Here is a 19,300-nt window from a genome sequence, read left to right on the forward strand (position 1 = left end):
TTTCATAGGAGAAAAAAAACACTTGAAAACAAGCTTCGGTATGTGTGAACATGCCGAAATTGCATAAAACAGCTGAATGCAGAAGGATGACTTAAGTTTTTATATTTCCCTTTAAATTTTAAACTATTTTCAAAGTGATGTTTTGAGGTTTGTAATAAAAGCAAAAAAAGTGACCAAAAGGTTTCCAATTCTGTTTCTTTGATTTGTTGCAGCCCGTCCCCTATACCACAATGATAGCTGGAGGCCTTCGTGTGGGGATGGTTGTGACTATTCAGGCAACGCTTCCCAGTAAATATAACAGGTAAGACAGATTTATACATCTGCGTTTTTTTTATTGTGGTTTTTTTTTTTTGTTTTTTTTTTTTTTTTTTAAATCCTCCGTATAGTTACGGAGATTTGGGACTTTTTTATTTAGTGCTCATTTTTATGGTTTTTACTAAAGGGGTGTGTTTCACAGGATCCTCTGGGGCATGTCTTTAGGCTGAGAGCAACGCCCTATTGGTAAAGACCAAAAAAATTGGCACTTAATAAAAAGCTCATATCTCTGGAACCGTATAATGGATTTAAAAAAAAAAAAAAAAGAAAAACTGAATACTCAGTGGAAACATGGGAACAAAATGATAGACAAAATGAGGCACTCTTGATCTGGTGACAGGTCTTCTTTAAGAACACCATTTTCTATGACCTTATCCATGGGTGCGCTGTGTAAGTTGCCGTCTTGGACAACAATGCTAGTATAAATACTACTTGGACAAAATAACTAAACCTTCTATGTTGAGATCTGTCTTTTAAGCCTCCACCATTCACATTAGTTGTTGGCCGAATGTTTGTTTAGCCAGCAATTTTTTTTGCATTACTTTCCGATACGCAGGAGGTCTCCCTCTGCTGAGTGTTCCTGTTTTCTCTATGAGAGAGCTGCTGTCTCTGGTGGCAACTTATCTCTTTGGGCTATGTGCACGCAATGCGGATTTGTTGCGTTTCCGCAGTGTTTTTTTCCGCCCGGAAATGCTCCAAAAAAGCAAAGGATTACTAAAGCAAGGTTAATCAATGACAATCCTGAAGTGTTGTGCACATGATCTGGAAATTTCCATCCTTATGTTAGGCGTCATGTTTCCCCCACTGCACAGGGGGAATCTCAAGCCATGTCGCTCTGCGGTCTCCCATTCCTTTGTGGCCACAGAGATTCCTACTCAGCAGAAACATCGGTCCCGGCGTCTTGCCCAGGCTGATGCTAGGCGTCTGGTTGCCCCTTCTGGCTCTGCTATAACACAAGGCTTGAGTCAGCAGGAAGCAGAAACTTCTGGGACTAAGCCCTGTCTTTTGCTTTGCTTACTGAGCATGCCCGTGGGACGACCTCTCACTGGAGGTTGGAGGTCACATGCACAGGTCCCATTCCTGCTCGGATTGGTCCACTGGGAAGGTCCCGGAAGGACGCCGCTATAAAGGAGTCGCATGGCCGCTTGGCCAGGCGCTAGTATAGACTCTTGTTTCTATGAGTGTGAGTGATGATGGATGCATGAGACTGGTGACTGACTCATTATGACTCCCCTCCCTTGGATACGCATGTAATAGGGAACTGTAGTTAGTCAGCACCTACCAGTGGCATTGCCTTGCGCCACGGTGCTTCCAGGTCAGCACCTCACTTAGCGCCATATTGTGCCATCCAGCACAAGGCACATTAGTACCGCATTTACTGCAGCGCCTGTCAGAGTGGCGCCGTGCGCACTTCTGTTGTATTAAAGTGCTGTCACGGGGCAGTAGGGGGAAAGCAAGAGACATGGAACCTGGGCCCCTGAACTGCCCCTCAGGCTAAGGAGGTGCCCTAACTTTCCCTAACTTGGGGGTACACTTGATGGTAGTGAGGCCCAAGTCCCCGATCTGTCCCTATCTCCTGTTTAGCCCTGAGCTAAACCCACAACCCCCTCCCCAGGAGGTGAGACAGGGAATAAAGTGAACTGCACCCAATAACACACAAGGGAATATAAAACAGACACCACAGGGTTAAAGCACCTAAAAACCCAAACTTAGCTTTATCTGCTGCCAATGCTTCAAGCAGCAGAGAAAGGCACCCGATCAGCATCCAGCAGCAACTCCACTGCTCCAGATAAGCTGAACCCCCTCTCCACCAGGTAGGTCCAGTCTTCACCAAGGTTGGTTAGCAAATGACCAGTATTACCAACAGAGAGTTACAGCAGCTGATGACCTTTTATAGGAAGGAGAGGGGAGGTTACCACCTGCTGACTAATTAAAACTGTAGTAACACCAGCGGCCACCGGAAGGGGAAAAACCCAGCAGCCGACCAAGTACAGTTGTAGTAACAGCAGCGGCCACCGGGGGCAAAAACCCACAAGCAGACCAACTACAGTTGTAAAAAAGGTTATATCAGAGAATCCAGAATCTGACAGATCCAATAATGGATCGTGACAAGTGCGCTTTCCAGTCCTAAGTCTAGGCTGGTTAGTGGTGTACGCCAGTGCGGCACTGCTTGTACTTTAGTGCGGTTTTTCCTTACCAAGTCCTCCCTGGCACCGCAGCTGCGGAGCCGAGTGCTGGTGAGTCTTGAGGGACTCCGACCCTGTGTCCTGGGGCAGAGTCGTGTGACTTTACACCAGCGCTCACTTCGCCGAGCTCTGTGAGCTTAACAGGCTTCGGCATTTATATTCAGTGGTAGTGCGGCTCTGTGAAACAACAGAGTCCGCCTCATACACACCGGGTGACATTAACCCGCGTGTGTTCATTTATTATACCGCCATATAGCGTCCGCCATTACCGAGCAGCAGTTACAATCTCTACAGACTCCGGGCTGCGAACGCACCTAAATGCCTTCTATATTATTTGGTGCGTTCCGCCAGCCCCTAACATTATACTAGCGCCAGGGTCTGGCTAGTATTGGCGGACGAACAGCGACCGCAGCGGTACATCCAGCAGCTTGGAGACAGGTTGGCGGCTCTCAGCCTCAGCTGTGGATGTTACCGCAGTCGCTTGTTCAGGCAGCCACGGAGGCTGTCTCCCGTGTGTCGCCTGCCATCCCTGCCTCGACTTTGTCCCACCTCCCATTGCCCAAGAAGTTCTTGGGCGACAGTGCTTCTTGTCGGGGTTTCGTGAGCCAGTGTACCATACAGCTGGAGCTGCTGGCTGCATGATTCCCCTCCGAGCAGGCTAAAGTGGGATTCGTTATTTCCCTCTTATCGGGCAGGACTCTGGAGTGGGCCACACTGCTGTGGGAGCGTGGTGATCATGTGGTGCAGAGTGCCTCACAGTTCTTGGGCACTCTGAAGCAGGTCTTTTTGGGACAGCGAGTCACCCATGATACCGCACTCCAGCTGCTGGCATTATCGCAGGGCTTGTCTCTGGTCAGCCATTATGCCATCCAGTTCCGTACGCAGGCTTCAGAACTGGAGTGGTAAGATTAAGACCTTCGTTCTGGTGTTCTGGAGAGGACTGGCTGACCATGTAAAGGATGCCCTGGCCACCAGGGAGCTTCCCGCCACACTGAAGGAGCTTATCACCATCTCCACCCGCATAGACCTTCATTTTTCGGAGTGAAGCTTAGAGCGGTCTCAGTGTAGGCTGAGGTTTAGGTTGGCACCCAGTTTTGCTAAACCTCCGGAACCTCCTGATCGGGCGTCCGAGCTCCAAGGGGCCATGGGGAATTCTCGCACGGGATCCAGGTCCCGGTCCGCGCGAGCACCCGTGGTCTGTCACATTTGCCGGCAGTCTGGTCACCCTGCCAACAGGTGCCCACAGCGGCCAGGAAAATGCTTGCGTCTAGTGGCTGTTGGAGGAGGCCTACTAGATACTGCAACGTTTTCCTCCAAGCTGTCGTTTGAGGGGACGCTTGAGTTTGGCTCTTCCACTCTGGCGGTGGAGGTTTGCGTGGACTCCAAGGCGGAGGGCAATTTCATGTTGTCTGCCTTCGCCCAACGGCACGCAATTCCTCAGCCAGTCACCATCAGTGTGGTGAATGGAGGGACACTACCCTCTCAGATCACCCACCAGACCGCCCCGCTAATACTCTTGCTGTCTCCTTCCCATCAGGAGATGCTATCTCTCCTTGTCATGCCCGAGGGTATTGACCAGGTCCTCTTAGGGGTCCCCTGGCTGCGTCATCACTCTCCCCATATAGAGTGGTCCTCGGGGAAAATTCTCAGATGGAGTAAATCCTGTGAGGGTAGATGTCAGAGGGAATGCGTTCTGATTGCCTCCACTGAAGTCCCCACAGATCTCTCCTCAAATACTATCGACAGTATGCAGACGTGTTCTCCAAGAAGGTGGTGGAGACCCTTCCGCCTCACCGCTCCTACAACTGTCCTATTGACCTTTTGCCTGGTGCTGAGCCTCCCCGGGGTCGAGTCTGTCCCCTATCTTTCCTGGAGACAGAGGCCATGTCTTAGTATATCAGGGAGAATCTGGCAAGGGGATTCATTAGGAAGTCGGTGTCACCAGCGGGGGCGGGATTCTTTTCTTTGTCCAGAAGAAGAATGGAGAACTACTTCCCTGCATTGATTACAGGGGTCTTAACACTATCACCGTTAAGAATAAGTATCCTCTGCCCCTGATATCGGAACTGTTCGATAGGCTACGGGGAGCGATAGTGTTTACTAAACTTGATCTGCGGAGGGCTTACAACCTGATTCACATCCGTGAGGGGGACGAATGGAAGACTGCTTTTAACACTAGGGACGGGCACTATGAATACCTTGTGATGCCCTTCGGGCTCATTAAGAAGGGTTCCAGCCGTCTTCCAAGACTTTGTGAACGACTTCTTCCGGGGTATGCTCTCCACCTCAGTTGTAGTCTATCTGGATGATATCCTCATCTACTCTCCAAATATTGACTCTCACCGGAGAGATGTTTGCAAAGTTTTCGACCTCCTATGGGCAAACTCCCTCTATGCCAAGTTGGAGAAGTGTGTGTTTGAGCAGGAGTCCTTGCCTTTCCTGGGCTATATCATCTCCGCCGAGGGACTGGCCATGGAGCCTGCCAAGCTACAGGCGGTGATGGATTGGCAGGAGCCCCATTCTCTCAAAGCGGTGCAGCACTTTATGGGGTTCATAAATTATTATCGCAATTCATCCCCCACTTCTCGACTTTGGTAGCCCCCTTGGTGGCACTCACCAAGAAGGGTGCAAATCCCAAGTTGTGGTCGGAACCTGTCTCCAAGACCTTCTCCTCCATTAAGTCCCATTTTGCTAGCGCTCCCATTCTACATCGCCCCGATGTAGCTAAACCCTTCATTCTGGAGGTGGATGCCTCTTCCATCGGTGCTGGAGCGGTCCTGTTCCAGAAGGACACGCAAGGTCGGAAGCACCTATGCTTCTTTTTCTCCAAGACCTTCACACCGGCAGAGATGAATTATTCCATCGGGGACAGGGAGTTGCTAGCGATGAAGTTGGCCTTCTCGGAGTGGAGACACCTCCTGGAAGGGGCTTGCCACGCTTTCCAGGTGTTCACCGACCACAAGAACTTGGTGTATTTGCAGACAGCCCAGCGGCTAAATTCTCACCAGGCCAGATGGTCCTTGTTCTTCTCCCGCTTCCACTTCACCTTCCATTTACTCTCCGGTGAGAACTTCCGGGCCTATGCTCTCTCCCGCTCCGTGGTGTCATCGGAGGAGGAGGAGCCTTGGCTGATCATCCCGTCCGAGAGCCTGAGGACCGTGGCTCCGGTCGCCCTTGAGTCAGTACCTCCGGGCAAGACATTTGCCCATCTGCGACCTGAGGTCCTTTCTTGGTCTCACTCGTCCAGGGTGGGTGGACATTTCGGGACAAAACGGACCTCTGAGCTTCTGGCGAGGACGTACTGGTAGCCGCATATGGCCCGTGACATCAGGGACTATATTCGGGTGTGCGTCTCTTGCGCCCAGAATAGGTCCCCTTGGCAGCGGCCCACTGGGCTACTTTACCCCTTGCCGGTAGCGGACAGGCCCTGGGAGATGGTCGGTATGGACTTCGTGGTGGGACTGCCCAAGTCCAGTGGCAGCACGGTCATTTGGGTTGTCACTGACCATTTCTCCAAGATGGTGGACCTGGTACCTCTCTCACTTTTACCTTCTGCACGGGGCCTGGCAACGTTGTTCATTAAACACGTTTTCCGCCTGCACGGCATGCCGGAAAAGACTGTCAGCGACCGGGGTCCCCAGTTTGCCTCTTGGTTCTGGAGAGAGCTCTGTAGTCTGCTCAGCATTGAGCTAAATCTCTCCTTGGCCTATCATACCGAGATAAACGGGTTGGTAGAGTGAGCCAACCAAACCCTGGTCACATATCGACAACATTTTGTCTCGGACAGGCAGGATGACTGGGCATCCTTGCTGCCATGGGCGGAATTCGCTTTGAACAACGCTGTGACCGACTCCACCGGTCAGACCCCATTCCTCCTTAATTACGGCCAGCATCCGCGCTTTCCTGTGCCCATGCACGTGTCATCCACCGACTCTAGGGTGGCAGACTGGGCGGTGGAGGCACGTGACATTTGGGACTGCACTCAGGATGCCATCTGGGCCTCCAAGGAGAGAATAAGGTCCTTCGCTGACGCACACCAGCGCCCTGCTCCCACCTTTGCTCCTGGCTCTCCGCTCTTAGTGGGCTCAACCCGCAGCCTTATATTAAGTTTGCGCCTCGATTTATTGGTCCCTTCAAGGTCCTTGAGCAGGTTAACCCTGTGGTCTACCGTCTGGCCCTTCCTCTACACCTGGGTATCACTGACACCTTCCACCTGTCCCTCCTTAAGCCCGTTCACATGTCCCAGTTTTCGGTGTCATCTATCGGGACATCATGCTTGTCCTCGGACGAGTACGAGGTGAACGCCATCGTGGGGTGTAAGGTGGTACAGGGCAAAAAATATTATCTAGTGGACTGGAAGGGTCATGGCCCAGAGGATAGGACCTTGGAACCTGTGGAGAATATTCGTGCTCCCTGCTCATTGTGGCCTTTGAGCATAGCGAGGCTAAGGGGCCCTAGGAGGGGAGGGTAATGTTAGATGTCGAGTTTCCCCCACTGCACAGGGGGAATCTCAAGCCATGTCCTTTGCAGTCTCCCATTCCTTTGTGGCCGCAGAGATTCCTGCTCAGCAGAGACATCTGTCCCGGCATCTTGCCCAGGCTGATGCTAGGTGTCTGGTTGCTCCTTCTGGCTCTGCTATATCATGCTTGAGTCAGCAGCAAGCAGAGGCTTCTAGGACTAAGTCCTGTCTTTTGCTTACTGAGCATGCCCATGGGATGACCTCTCATTAGAGGTCAGAGGTCACATGCGCAGGTCCTGTTCCTGCTCGGATTGGTCCACTGGGAAGGTCCCGGAAGGACACCGCTATAAAGGAGTCGCATGGCCGCTCGGCCATGCACTAGTGTAGACTTTTGTTACTATGAGTGTGAGTGATGATGGATGCATGAGACTGGTGACTGAGTCATTATGACTCCCCTACCTTAGATACGCATGTAATAGGGAACTGTAGTTAGTCAGCACCTACCAGTGGCATTGCCTTGTGCCACAGTGCTTCCAAGTCAGCACCTGACTTAGCGCCATAATGTGCCATCCAGCACAAGGCACATTGGTACCGCATTTACTGCAGCGCCTGTCAGAGCGGCGCCGTGTGCACTTCTGTTGTATTAAAGTGCACTTTCCAGTCCTACGTCTAGGCTGGTTAGTGGCATCCGTCAGTGCGGCACTGCATGTACTTTAGTGCGGTATTTCCTTACTTAGTCCCCCCTGGCACCGCAGCTACGGCCCTGAGTGCTGGTGAGTCTAGATGGACTCCGACCCTGTGTCCTGGGGCAAAGTCGTATGACTTTACACCAGCGCTCACTTCGCCGAGCTCTGTGAGCTTAACAGGCTTCGGCATTTTTATTCAGCGGTAGTGCGGCTCTGTGAAGCAACAGAGTCCGCCTCGTACATACCTGGTGACGTTAACCCACGTGTGTTCATTTATTATACCGCCATATAGCGTCAGCCATTAACGAGAAGCAGTTACCATCTCTGTAGGGTGAACCCCGGGCTGCAAACGCACCTAAATACCTTCTATATTATTTGGTGCGGTTCACCAGCCCCAAACACCTTATTTGCAGCGTTTTATTTTCAGCAGCATGTCAATTCTTTTTGCGGATCTGCAGCGTTTTTCACCCATTGATTTCCATTGAGTCAGTCAAATCTGCAGCAAAAACACAGGTGTAAAAAGATTTGCGGATTTGCTGTCAAAAACGCTGCGGAATTGTCAAAGGAAATGATGTCAGAAGGAGGAAGAGTGTGTGGGCGGAGAATGTGTGAGCAGAGAATATGTGCGTGTCTGTGTGTGTGTGTATCCATGCGATGAACAGCCCATAGTGATTGTACTTAGGCGTCATCTGATGGGACTTCTACTCCCATCCAGCTATGTCTGCTGTCACATATAAAAGAGACAGCAAGAGCCAATGATGGAAGAATAGTCTCATCATCCGATGCCTGAGTTCAATTATAAAAAATAAAAAAAATAAAAAAACTGACATAATCACATCCAATATACATACTCACCGAACACCTAATCCCCGATGCCAGCGTCTCCTGCAAGCAATCAAAAATAATAAACCAACATATACTCCCTGTTCACCGTAGTCCATTTAATACCGAATGTCCCACGTCGATGTCACCTGGCGATACACTGACAAGAAGTAATTGCCCCCGCAGTGTATCTCTGAGCCACCATGAGAGTTCACCAGAGTACATCAGCTGATCAGCTCCTGTGCTCTCATTTACAACACCGCTGCATGGGAAAGTTCTCACACAGCAGTAGTGCCGTAAGTGAGAGCACCGGAGCTAATGAACTACAGTGAAGTCTCACGGCAGCGCAGTGATACACGATGTGACTGTTCTACACGTGAGATCGCCATGGGAAATGCTGTATTAAATGTACTACGTCGGACAGGATAGTATTATATGTTGGCTTATTATTTTTTGATTGTTTGTAGGAGACGAGGGGTTCGGAGAATAAGCGTTCAGAAAGTATGGTTAATTAAGATTCAATAAAGGAGTCTTTATTCTGGCTGTGTGTTTATTTACCATATAACTATAGAATTGTAATGGATAGGTGTCTTATAGACGCCTCTCCATTACTAACCTGTGGGCTTGATGTCACTTGACAATACAAAGGTGACATCAACTCCACAAATATGAATCCTACTTTACACCACTACAGGGCAAGTGGGAAGAGCAAGGCTAAGTGCCAGAATTGGCACATCTAGGAGATGCACCACTTCTGGGGTGACTGAGAGCTGGCCCCTTCCCAGGCTATTCATATCAGCCCGCAGCTGTCTGCCTAACTTTTGCTGGTTCGATTTTATACAGGGACCTCATGTTAATTTTTTTCTGGGGTTTTCCTGTCAACTAGCCAGTAAAGGCTAAGCAAACATCTGTGAGCTGATATTAATAGCCTGGGAACCTTTATGGCTATTGCCTCCTTCCCAGAAATATAACATCAGCCCTGAGCTGTTGGCTTTCCCTCTGCTGGTTATGAAAATTATGCAGGAACACTTTATGTACCATTTTGTTAATGAGGGTATCTAGCTGACACCTGTTCATTACTAAACCTCGGTCTTGGTACAGTTGTGGCCAAAAGTATTGACACCCCTGCAATTCTGTCAGATAATACTCAGTTTCTTTCTGAAAATGATTGCAAACACAAATTCTTTGGTATTATTATCTTCATTTAATTTGTCTTAATTGAAAAAACACAAAAGAGAATGAAGCAAAAAGCAAAACATTGATCATTTCACACAAAACTCAAAAAATGGGCCAGACAAAAGTATTGGCACCCTCAGCCTAATACTTGGTTGCACTACCTTTAGCCAAAATAACTGCGACCAACCGCTTCCGGTAACCATCAATGAGTTTCTTACAATGCTCTGCTGGAATTTTAGACCATTCTTCTTTGGCAAACTGCTCCAGGCCCCTGATATTTGAAGGGTACCTTCTCCAAACTGCCATTTTTAGATCTCTCCACAGATGTTCTATGGTATTCAGCGAAAAACCGCTTCAAAAACGCACAAAATTCGCACAAAAAACCTGTGGAATTTATACTGTGTTTCTCTGCCAAGAGATGCAGAATCCGAGCAGAAATTTCCATAAGCAAATCCGCAACGTGCGCGCACAGCCTTAGAGAACCAAAGGATCGGCAGTCCACAGTTCAACATGGCGGTTCCTCCCCCTGACATAATATGTCAAGGGCCCCATACACATTGGGCTGTTGGTCAAACCCTTTGATATCAGTTGGCTTGCCCAACGTTAGCCTAATGTGTATGGGGCTTTGGTCTGGATTTCCATTGATGGGAGGCAAATCTGTTGTTTTTCACTGTTCTGCAACAGCCAACAGAATGGAACCTGGCAGATCAATATTTCAACAGATCTCCCATCAGTCAACACCTGTCATTCTTGCTCTTGTCCTGAAGAGGAGTGATGGTCCTAGTGAATGGCCATAATCAAGGCCAGACCCTCAGTTCCAGCCAGGCAATCATGTAGTAGGAACACATGGCAACATGACATTATGCATTACACAACTGCGCCGGTAGCTCATCAGAGATGGAGGAGCGGCTCCATATTTTACCGCTTCCTATTTTTTTAGACTATAATATTGTATTAATTCCTTGCTATTCTCTTTTTGATTTGTCAAGGTTTACCATCAACTTCGCCTGTGGACAGGAGGAGACATCAGACATTGCCCTCCACCTGAACGCTCGATATGATGGTCGTGACCGGGTGATCTTTAACTCAAAACAAGGTGAGGTTTGGGATAAAGAGGATATGAAGAAAGAAATGCCTTTCAAGTCCGGAAAAGTCTTCTTCATCATGTTTGAGATTACAAGAAACAACTATCAGGTAAGATTGACACAGGCACTATGGTAGAGCGGCATTGCGCGCCTATAGGTGTCATGTGTAGGTGACCCAGAACTTTTGGCCATATTTTGGCATTCAATTTCTATGACGACGCCTATGAGACGAGATTGGTACGTGTATTAAAATCGAGCACCATTGTAACTGGAATTTGGTAACCTCAATTATCTTCCCCCTATGCAGGTGTTTGCAAACGGTGCTCCTTTCTTTGAATTTGGACATCGAATTCCTCTGGAAAGAGTGAACTGGCTCCAGGTGTTGGGAGACATTACAGTACAAGAACTCACCATTATAGGCAGTGGACCTGGTGTGAAGGGGGTAAGAATTACGGTAACAATTGCCCATAACTCTGGTGTTATCATGGAGATAGTAAGAAAAATAGAAAAGAATAGCGCTCCTTGTGTGGATCATCTGAGTGTTCGGTAACTAGATGCGCACTGCTCACCTTTTTGGAAAGTTTGATTGAAACAACGCGTTTCAGAGTTCATTTAACTCCTTCTTCAGGTACCTGATGATGGAGTTAGATCAACTCTGAAACGCTTTGTTTCAATAAAACTTTCCTCCAATCTGTTTCTGGAGCAGCATCAGGACTATACCGCAAGTTCTATCCTCACCCCCCCCCCTATTTTGGAGATGGTATAAGTTCACGGCCACAGGAGCTCAGTCCCTGCCCCAATCTCTGACCACATAGGGGTATAAATACTTAATGAAACATGTCCACTTCTTTGCCAGAAATGGGATCAGTGGTGGTCCCAGAAGTGCTGTGAAGGGGAGGGTAGAGTAAGGGTATGCCTCACAATAAGGCCACATTCAGTATTTGGTCAGTATTTTATAACAGTATTTGTAAGAAAAAACAGGAGTGGGTGTTAAATACAGAAGTGGTGATACTTTTCCTCTGATTGTTCCTCTCCTGGTTTTGGCTTACAAATACTGATGTAAAATACTGACCAAACACTGAATGTGTGAACATGCCTTATAGCAATACCAAACTTATAGAGTAAAGTGTTTGTTTGTTTTTGTTAAATGGTAAAAAAAAAAAAAGTAGAACTTATTTTTGGTTTATGTTGCTATTTTAATAGACCAGTTTTTTATTTTTGCCCATTTTTTGGGGGGTGATAAGCTGTCATTTTTAATTATACCATTTTAGGGATCTATGACTTTTTTTTTGCGGGAGGTGTGACTGATGACCAAACAGCAACGATGCAGAGGTTTTTTTTCCTCCCTCTTACAGCATTAAATCCGGCAATGTTTTTCTTTTCTTCCTGCGCCTTTCTGTTCATAAGATATGGGCTTCTTTTCTTTGTTTAGAACTCTAGTCTTGTCAGCCATGTGGGGGTTGTCATCAAGTAGACACCCACAAAAAGACTGGATTTAAATACAGAGAAAACACGGCAATAGCGATGAGCGAATGCGCTCGGGTAAGGTGTTATCTGAGCATGCTCAGGTGCTAACCGAGTGTCTTCGGCGTGCTCAAATAACATGTTCGAGTCCCCGCAGCTGCATGTCTCATGGATTAATATCAGGAAATCCCTTCATGTGCTGTAACTGTTGAACAGCCCCAAACATGCAGCCGCGGGGACTCTAACATATTTTCCGAGCACACCGAACAGGTTTTCGTGGACCCCTTGGCGAAAAAGTCTCAGTGGGCCCCTTTAACACATACCATGATTTATGATGCACAGATAAGAAATATACGTATAGTTCAATGCCAAAGATTTCACTTACATTACATGACATCAATATAATATCTGCGCAGCGCACAGCACACAGAGTGACTGCAGACATACAGTCCTCCATACAGTATTATGGGCACCACATAGTCCTCTATACAGTATTATGGGTACTACATAATCCTCCATACAGTATTGTGGGCACCGCATACTCCTCCATACAGTATTGTGGGCACCGCATAGTCCTCCATACAGTATTGTGGGCACCACATAGTCCTCCATTCAGTATTGTGGGCACCACAAAGTCCACCATACAGTATTATTTATTTTACTCATTTATATAGCGACATTAATTCCACAGCGCTTTACAGACATTATTGGCGCTGTCCTCGATGGGGCTCACAATCTAAATTGCTTATCAGTATGTCTTTGGAATGTGGGAGGAAACCAGAGAACATTCAAACTTAGTGGGATTTGAACTGAGCCACTGTGCCACCCAGTATTATGGACCCATACACTATAATGGGCCCCATATAATGCTCCATACAGAATAATGGGCCTCATATAATCTATACAGAATGGGCCCCAATGCCCCATATAATCTTCCATACAGAATGGGCCCCCTATAATGCTCCATACAGTATAATGGGCCCCTCATAATGCGCCATACAGTATAATGGGCCCCATACAGTATAACGAGCCCCATATATTGCTTCATACAGAATGGGCTCCATATAATGCTCCATACAGAATAGTGGGCCCCATATAATGTTCCATACACAATAATGGGCCCCATATAATGAATGCTCCATACAGTATAATGGGCCCCATATATTGCTCTATACAGTATAATGAGCCCCATATAATGCTCCATACAAAAAATATATAATAAAATACTCACCTCTCCTCATTCCTTGCTGGCTGCAGCTCTGCTCAACTCAGTGTCTTCTGACACTCTGCATTGTTCAGCGCAGAGGACGCGCTGTAATTACGTAATTGCGCCCTCTGCCCTGAGAGGTCATAGAATCAGAAGACACAGAAGAGACCGGAGCTGCGGAAGAACAGAGGGTGGTATTACAAACAATTTAATGCATGATAGGAGGCATTGTCACTGGGCCCCACCTGACTTACGTGCCCCGTAGCATGCCAATGTCTCCGATGGCGAGGGGGCCCCTCGCTTGCTCAGGGCCTCAGCACTTGCCTGGGTGTTCTGGGTGGTGACGCCAGTACTGATGCCAAAGACATCCGGTTAGCACACGAGCATGCTCGGATTACGCCTTATCTCAGCATATTCGCTCATCACTAACGGACATATCTCGGGAACGGAGAGGAGCAGGAAGAAAAGAAGAGTAACGTTGGATCCAGGAGAACAGCAGCATTTACACCAAATAAAAATAAACATATCTATGGCAAGTTATAGATACTATTTAGTGGTTGGCTGCTTTTCCCTGTGTCAGTGGGTGACTGCCCGCGGTTCCATCAGCGGGACCTCAAGTACTGAGCTACTTGTTGTGACTCTGTGTTAGGAAAGGGGATATTCCTGATGGCACATGTGTGACCAGTGACTGTTTCTCTGAGTTCACTCGTTTATATAGTATACTATTTTATATCTATTTCAGGGTCTTGTGATGTCCGGAGCACAGTCCGATCTCCTGGTGGGTATAACTAGGGGAAGCGGTGATATTTATTAGCAGTGTTATGAGTAACTCATGGTTCAATGGGAGGGATGAATAGCAAAAAAAAAAATAAAATAAGGGTTTGTCCTTTTTAAGAAACCTATCATTAGAGTTACTTATTATGGGATTTGCTTTTAGAAGCAGGAAAAATGCAATAAATGTACAGGTATATACTAATCCAACGTGTGGATAGTGAAGTAGTTTATAGAAGAAAGCTGGTTACCTGAGTCTCACCGTCTCCTCTTACTTTCATGCAGCCGATGTTGGGACCTGCGTACGTAAATGCAGTAAGTGTCCACTTCTTCCTGTCATCATGATTAACCCGTGTCCACCTCATTGTAGGAGGTCAGTAGGATTCTCCACACTGAAATTATCTTCATGTTATTTACAGCTAGTTCCATTTTCGGCAAACATCAGAGGTGGAATGATCCCAAAACGCACCGTGGTTGTGAAGGGAGTTGTGAAATCTAAAGCTAAAAGGTGAGGAGCAAAGTCCCATAAAGACCTTCTCTAGTAGACGAGTGTATTGTAAGCGGGAGTCCTCTGTTCCACCTTAACATTATGATTTGGTATGGAGCAAAGGGTCCCATGTCCTCTGTTCCCCCTTATCTACATTAGTTTATATGGAGCCGGGGTCCCATTCCTCTGTTCTCCCCTCATTACCATAAGTTTGTATGGAGCTTGGGTTCCCATGTCCTCTGGTCCCCTTTATCAACATGAGTTTGTATGTAGCCGGGGGTCTCATGTCCTTCGTTCTCCACTCATTACCATAAGTCTGTATGGAGTGGAGGGACCCATGTCGTCTCTTCTACCCTCAATATCATGAGTTTGTATGGAGTGTGAGTCCCATTGTAATGACCAGGCCGAACGTTCCCTGCTATCCACCCCCACACGATGTCCACAGCCAAAGGAATTATGACACACACTGGTCTCGGGGATAACAGTTGCTTTACTTCAGCAGGAACGGGAATTATAACTTGGAACAAATAAGGAACAGTCTCTCATGGGTAGTCCATGGCAATTACAGTTCACACTTAGATGCTGAGATGTGATTGGGGTCTGGAGCTTTAAGAGCACTGGACAGTGTCTTTTGGTATTTTACAGAAGGAGGTAGATGCAGCAATTAGAGGTTACAGACCTGAACTCGGGGTTATCTCCACAGTGTGTCACGGCCAGCGTCGGACTGGAACACCTTGGGCCCACCAGAGAAAATCATTCTTGGGGCCCACTATGTAGCTGCATAGAGTTAAATACCAGACCACCAATTATGCGGTAAAACACGCTAATATCTGGGTATAATATAAGGTTGTACATGTCTTAATTATGTAGCAGGAGTTGGGGTAGCCCCCTCATAGCCCCTCATAGAATATAAAGCAGCCCCCTCACATAGTATAATGCAGCCATCTCATAGAATATAATGCAGCCATCTCATAGAATATAATACTGCCCCCCTCATAGGGTATAATACTGCCCCCCTCATAGGGTATAATGCACCCCCTCATAGGGTATAATGCACCCCCTCATAGGGAATAATGCTGCCCTCCTCATAGGGTATAATGCTGCCTCCTCATAGGGTATAATGCTGCCCCCTCATAGGGTATAATACTGCCCCCCTCATAGGGAATAATGCACCCCCTCATAGGGTATAATGCTGCCTCCTCATAGGGTATAATACTGCCCCCCTCATAGGGTATAACGCTGCCCCCTCATAGGGTATAATGCTGCCCCCTCATAGGGTATAATACTGCCCCCCTCATAGGGAATAATGCTGCCCCCTCATAGGGTATAATACTGCCTCCTCATAGGGTATAATACTGCCCCCCTCATAGGGAATAATGCATCCCCTCATAGGGTATAATGTACCCCCTCATAGGGTATAATACTGCCCCCCTCATAGGGTATAATACTGCCCCCCTCATAGGGAATAATGCACCCCCTCATAGGGTATAATGCTGCCTCCTCATAGGGTATAATACTGCCCCCCTCATAGGGAATAATGCATCCCCTCATAGGGAATAATGCTGCCCCCTCATAGGGTATAATGCTGCCCCCCTCATAGGGTATAATACTGCCCCCCCTCATAGGGTATAATACTGCCCCCCTCATAGGGAATAATGCATCCCCTCATAGGGAATAATGCTGCCCTCCTCATAGGGTATAATGCTGCCTCCTCATAGGGTATAATGCTGCCTCCTCATAGGGTATAATGCTGCCCCCTCATAGGGAATAATGCACCCCCTCATAGGGTATAATGCTATATAGATATATAGATATAGAGTTAGATAGAAATAGATAGAAAGATAGATGTAGAAATAGATAGATATAGAGATAGATAGTAGATAATGGATAGAAAGTAGATAATGGATAGATATAGATAGAAAGATTCATAGAGATAGATATAAAGATAGATATAGAAAGAAATATAGATAGATCGATAGGTAGATAGATATAGAGATAGATAGAAAATAGATAATGGATAGATAGATAGATAGATATAGAGATAGATAGCTATAGATAGAAAGATATAGAGATAGATATATAGATAGAGAAAGATAATAGATAGAGATAGATAATAGATAGAGATATACAGATATAATAATAATAATAATAATAATATAGACATATATAGATAGATATAGAGATAAATATATATAGATAGATGGCTATAAATAAAAATAGATATAGAGATATATAGAGATAGATAGATATAGAGATAATAGATATAGAGATAGATAGATAGATATAGAGACAGATAGATATAGAAAGATAGATATAGAGATAATAGCTAGATATAGAGATCTGTATAGAGATAGATAGATATAGAGTTAGAAAGATAGATATAGAGAGATATAGAGATAGATAGAGATAGCTAGATAGATGGATAGATAGATATAGATAATAGAGATAATAGATAGATAGATGGATAGATCAATAGATAGATAGATAAAGAGAGAGAGATAGAGATTGATAGATAATGAGATATAGAGATAGATATAGAGATATAGTGTTAGATAGAAAGATAGATATAGAGATAGATATGGATATAGAGATAACAGATATAGAGATAGATATAGAGATAGATAGATATAGAGATAATATATAGATAGATAGATATAGAGATAATATATAGATGGCTATAGAGAGAGAGATATAGAGATAGATATAGAGAGAAACAGATATATATAGATATGGATATAGAGATAGATAGATATAGAGATAATAGATATAGAGATAGATAGATATAGATATAAAGATAGATAGAGATAGAGAGAGCGGTAGATAGAGAGAGAGATAGATACAGAGATCGATAAATAGAGAGATAGATATAGATAGAGATAGATAGATAAAGATAGATAATAAATATAGAGATAACAGATAGATATAGAGATAGAGTAAGATAGAAAGATATAGAGATAGGTAGATATAGATAATAGAGATAGCTAGATAGACATAATAGATAGATATAGATAGATATAGATAGAAAGATAGATATAGAGATAGATGTAGAGATAGAAAGATAGATATAGAGATAGAGCGATAGATAGAGATAGATATAGATAATAGATAGATATAGAGATAGAAAGATAGATAGATATACAGAGAGATCGATATAGAGATAGAGATAAATAGATAGATAGATATAGAGAGAGATATAGAGAGAAATAGATATAGATATAGAGATAATAGATATATATAGAGATAGATAGATATAGAGAGATAGATACAGAGAAAAGATATAGAGATAAATAGATAAAGATAGATAGATATAGAGATAGAGAGATAGATATAGAGATAGATAGAGATATATAGATAGATAGCTATAGAGATATAGAGATAGATATAGAGAGAAATAGAGATAGATATAGAGATAGATAGAGATAGATATATAGATATAAAGATAGATATAGAGATAGAGCGATAGATAGCGAGAGATATAGATATAGAGATAGATAGATACAGAGAAAAGATATAGAGATAGATAACGGATAGATAAATAGATAGATAGGTATAGAGATAGATAGATATAGATATTAGATAGAGATATATATAGATAAAGATAGATAGATATAGATGGTAGCTAGATAGATAATAAATATAGAGATAATAGATATAGAGATAGATAGATAGACATAATAGATAGATATAGAGATATATATAGAAAGATATAGAGATAGATGTAGAGATAGAAAGATAGATATAAAGATAGAGCGATAGAGATAGATATAGATAATAGATAGAGATAGATATAGAGATAGATATAGATAATAGATAGAGATAGAAAGATAGATATAAGAGAGATAGAGAGAGAGATATATTGAGAAATAGAGATAGATAGATAGATAGAGACAGATAGGGAGAGCGAGAGATATAAAAAAAAACAAAAAACACAATACTCACCTCTCCTCCTCGGTCCCACGCTGATCCCGGCTTCAGTGTCAGGAGCTGCCCCCTCTGCCAGACACACAGCGGGTGCGCGATGTAGTGACGTCATCGCGCACTGGCTGTGAGCCAGGAGCAGAGAGGACTGAGGGCAGCGCCGGCCCTGATGCAGAGCAGCTTACTGGGCTGGGGGCGGGGCCTCTGGGGGTGTGGAGACCTGAAATGATATTCACTGCTTCGCAGTGAATATTCATTTCTCTTTAGCAGCGGGGACAGGGGCTCCTGCCTCCTGACACCCGCTGCTGCTCCGCTGGCAGGGGCCCCCATAGCAGCTGCATGGTGTGCGACACACCACTGGCTGGGGGCCCCTGGAGCAGCGGGGGCCCTAGGCAACTGCTGGCCCTGTATGCCTGCAGGTGCCAGGGCCCACCAGATGCCAGGGCCCACCAGAGAATCCTCCAGTTCCCCGGTGGGCCAGTCCGACGCTGGTCACGGCATGTGCACAAGTACTTATAGGTAAATGTAGAAACTGTGGTGAATCCTGTCAGAAATACTTTAGATGTCGTGAATCCTGTCAGAAATACTTTAGAATGATTTCTGTACAGGTTACAGGGAACTCAGGCTTTTAGGCCTGCAGGAGATCTTGAGGTAAAAACATCCTACAAGTGTGTTCTGCTCTCCCCGAAGGCATCCCTCAGACTAAAGAACATTCTAGATTTGC

At 45.6% G+C, this 19,300-nt stretch overlaps 1 protein-coding gene across 1 annotated transcript in view; it reads left to right on the top strand.

The window, feature by feature from the left end:
* The window catches only part of LOC141051929 (galectin-4-like), a 42,769-nt gene that overhangs the window by 16,454 nt on the left and 7,015 nt on the right, over window positions 1–19,300 (top strand). Inside the window, exons 2-7 of the mRNA XM_073549064.1 lie at window positions 213–301; window positions 10,634–10,838; window positions 11,037–11,171; window positions 14,143–14,178; window positions 14,457–14,486; window positions 14,591–14,679. Coding sequence (XP_073405165.1) covers window positions 213–301; window positions 10,634–10,838; window positions 11,037–11,171; window positions 14,143–14,178; window positions 14,457–14,486; window positions 14,591–14,679 — 584 coding nt within the window. The remainder of the gene's footprint in view (window positions 1–212; window positions 302–10,633; window positions 10,839–11,036; window positions 11,172–14,142; window positions 14,179–14,456; window positions 14,487–14,590; window positions 14,680–19,300) is intronic.

Source organism: Dendrobates tinctorius, unplaced genomic scaffold, assembly GCF_039654945.1.
Source record: "Dendrobates tinctorius isolate UK_male_01 unplaced genomic scaffold, ASM3965494v1 ptg000158l, whole genome shotgun sequence".
NCBI lineage: Eukaryota > Metazoa > Chordata > Amphibia > Anura > Dendrobatidae > Dendrobates > Dendrobates tinctorius.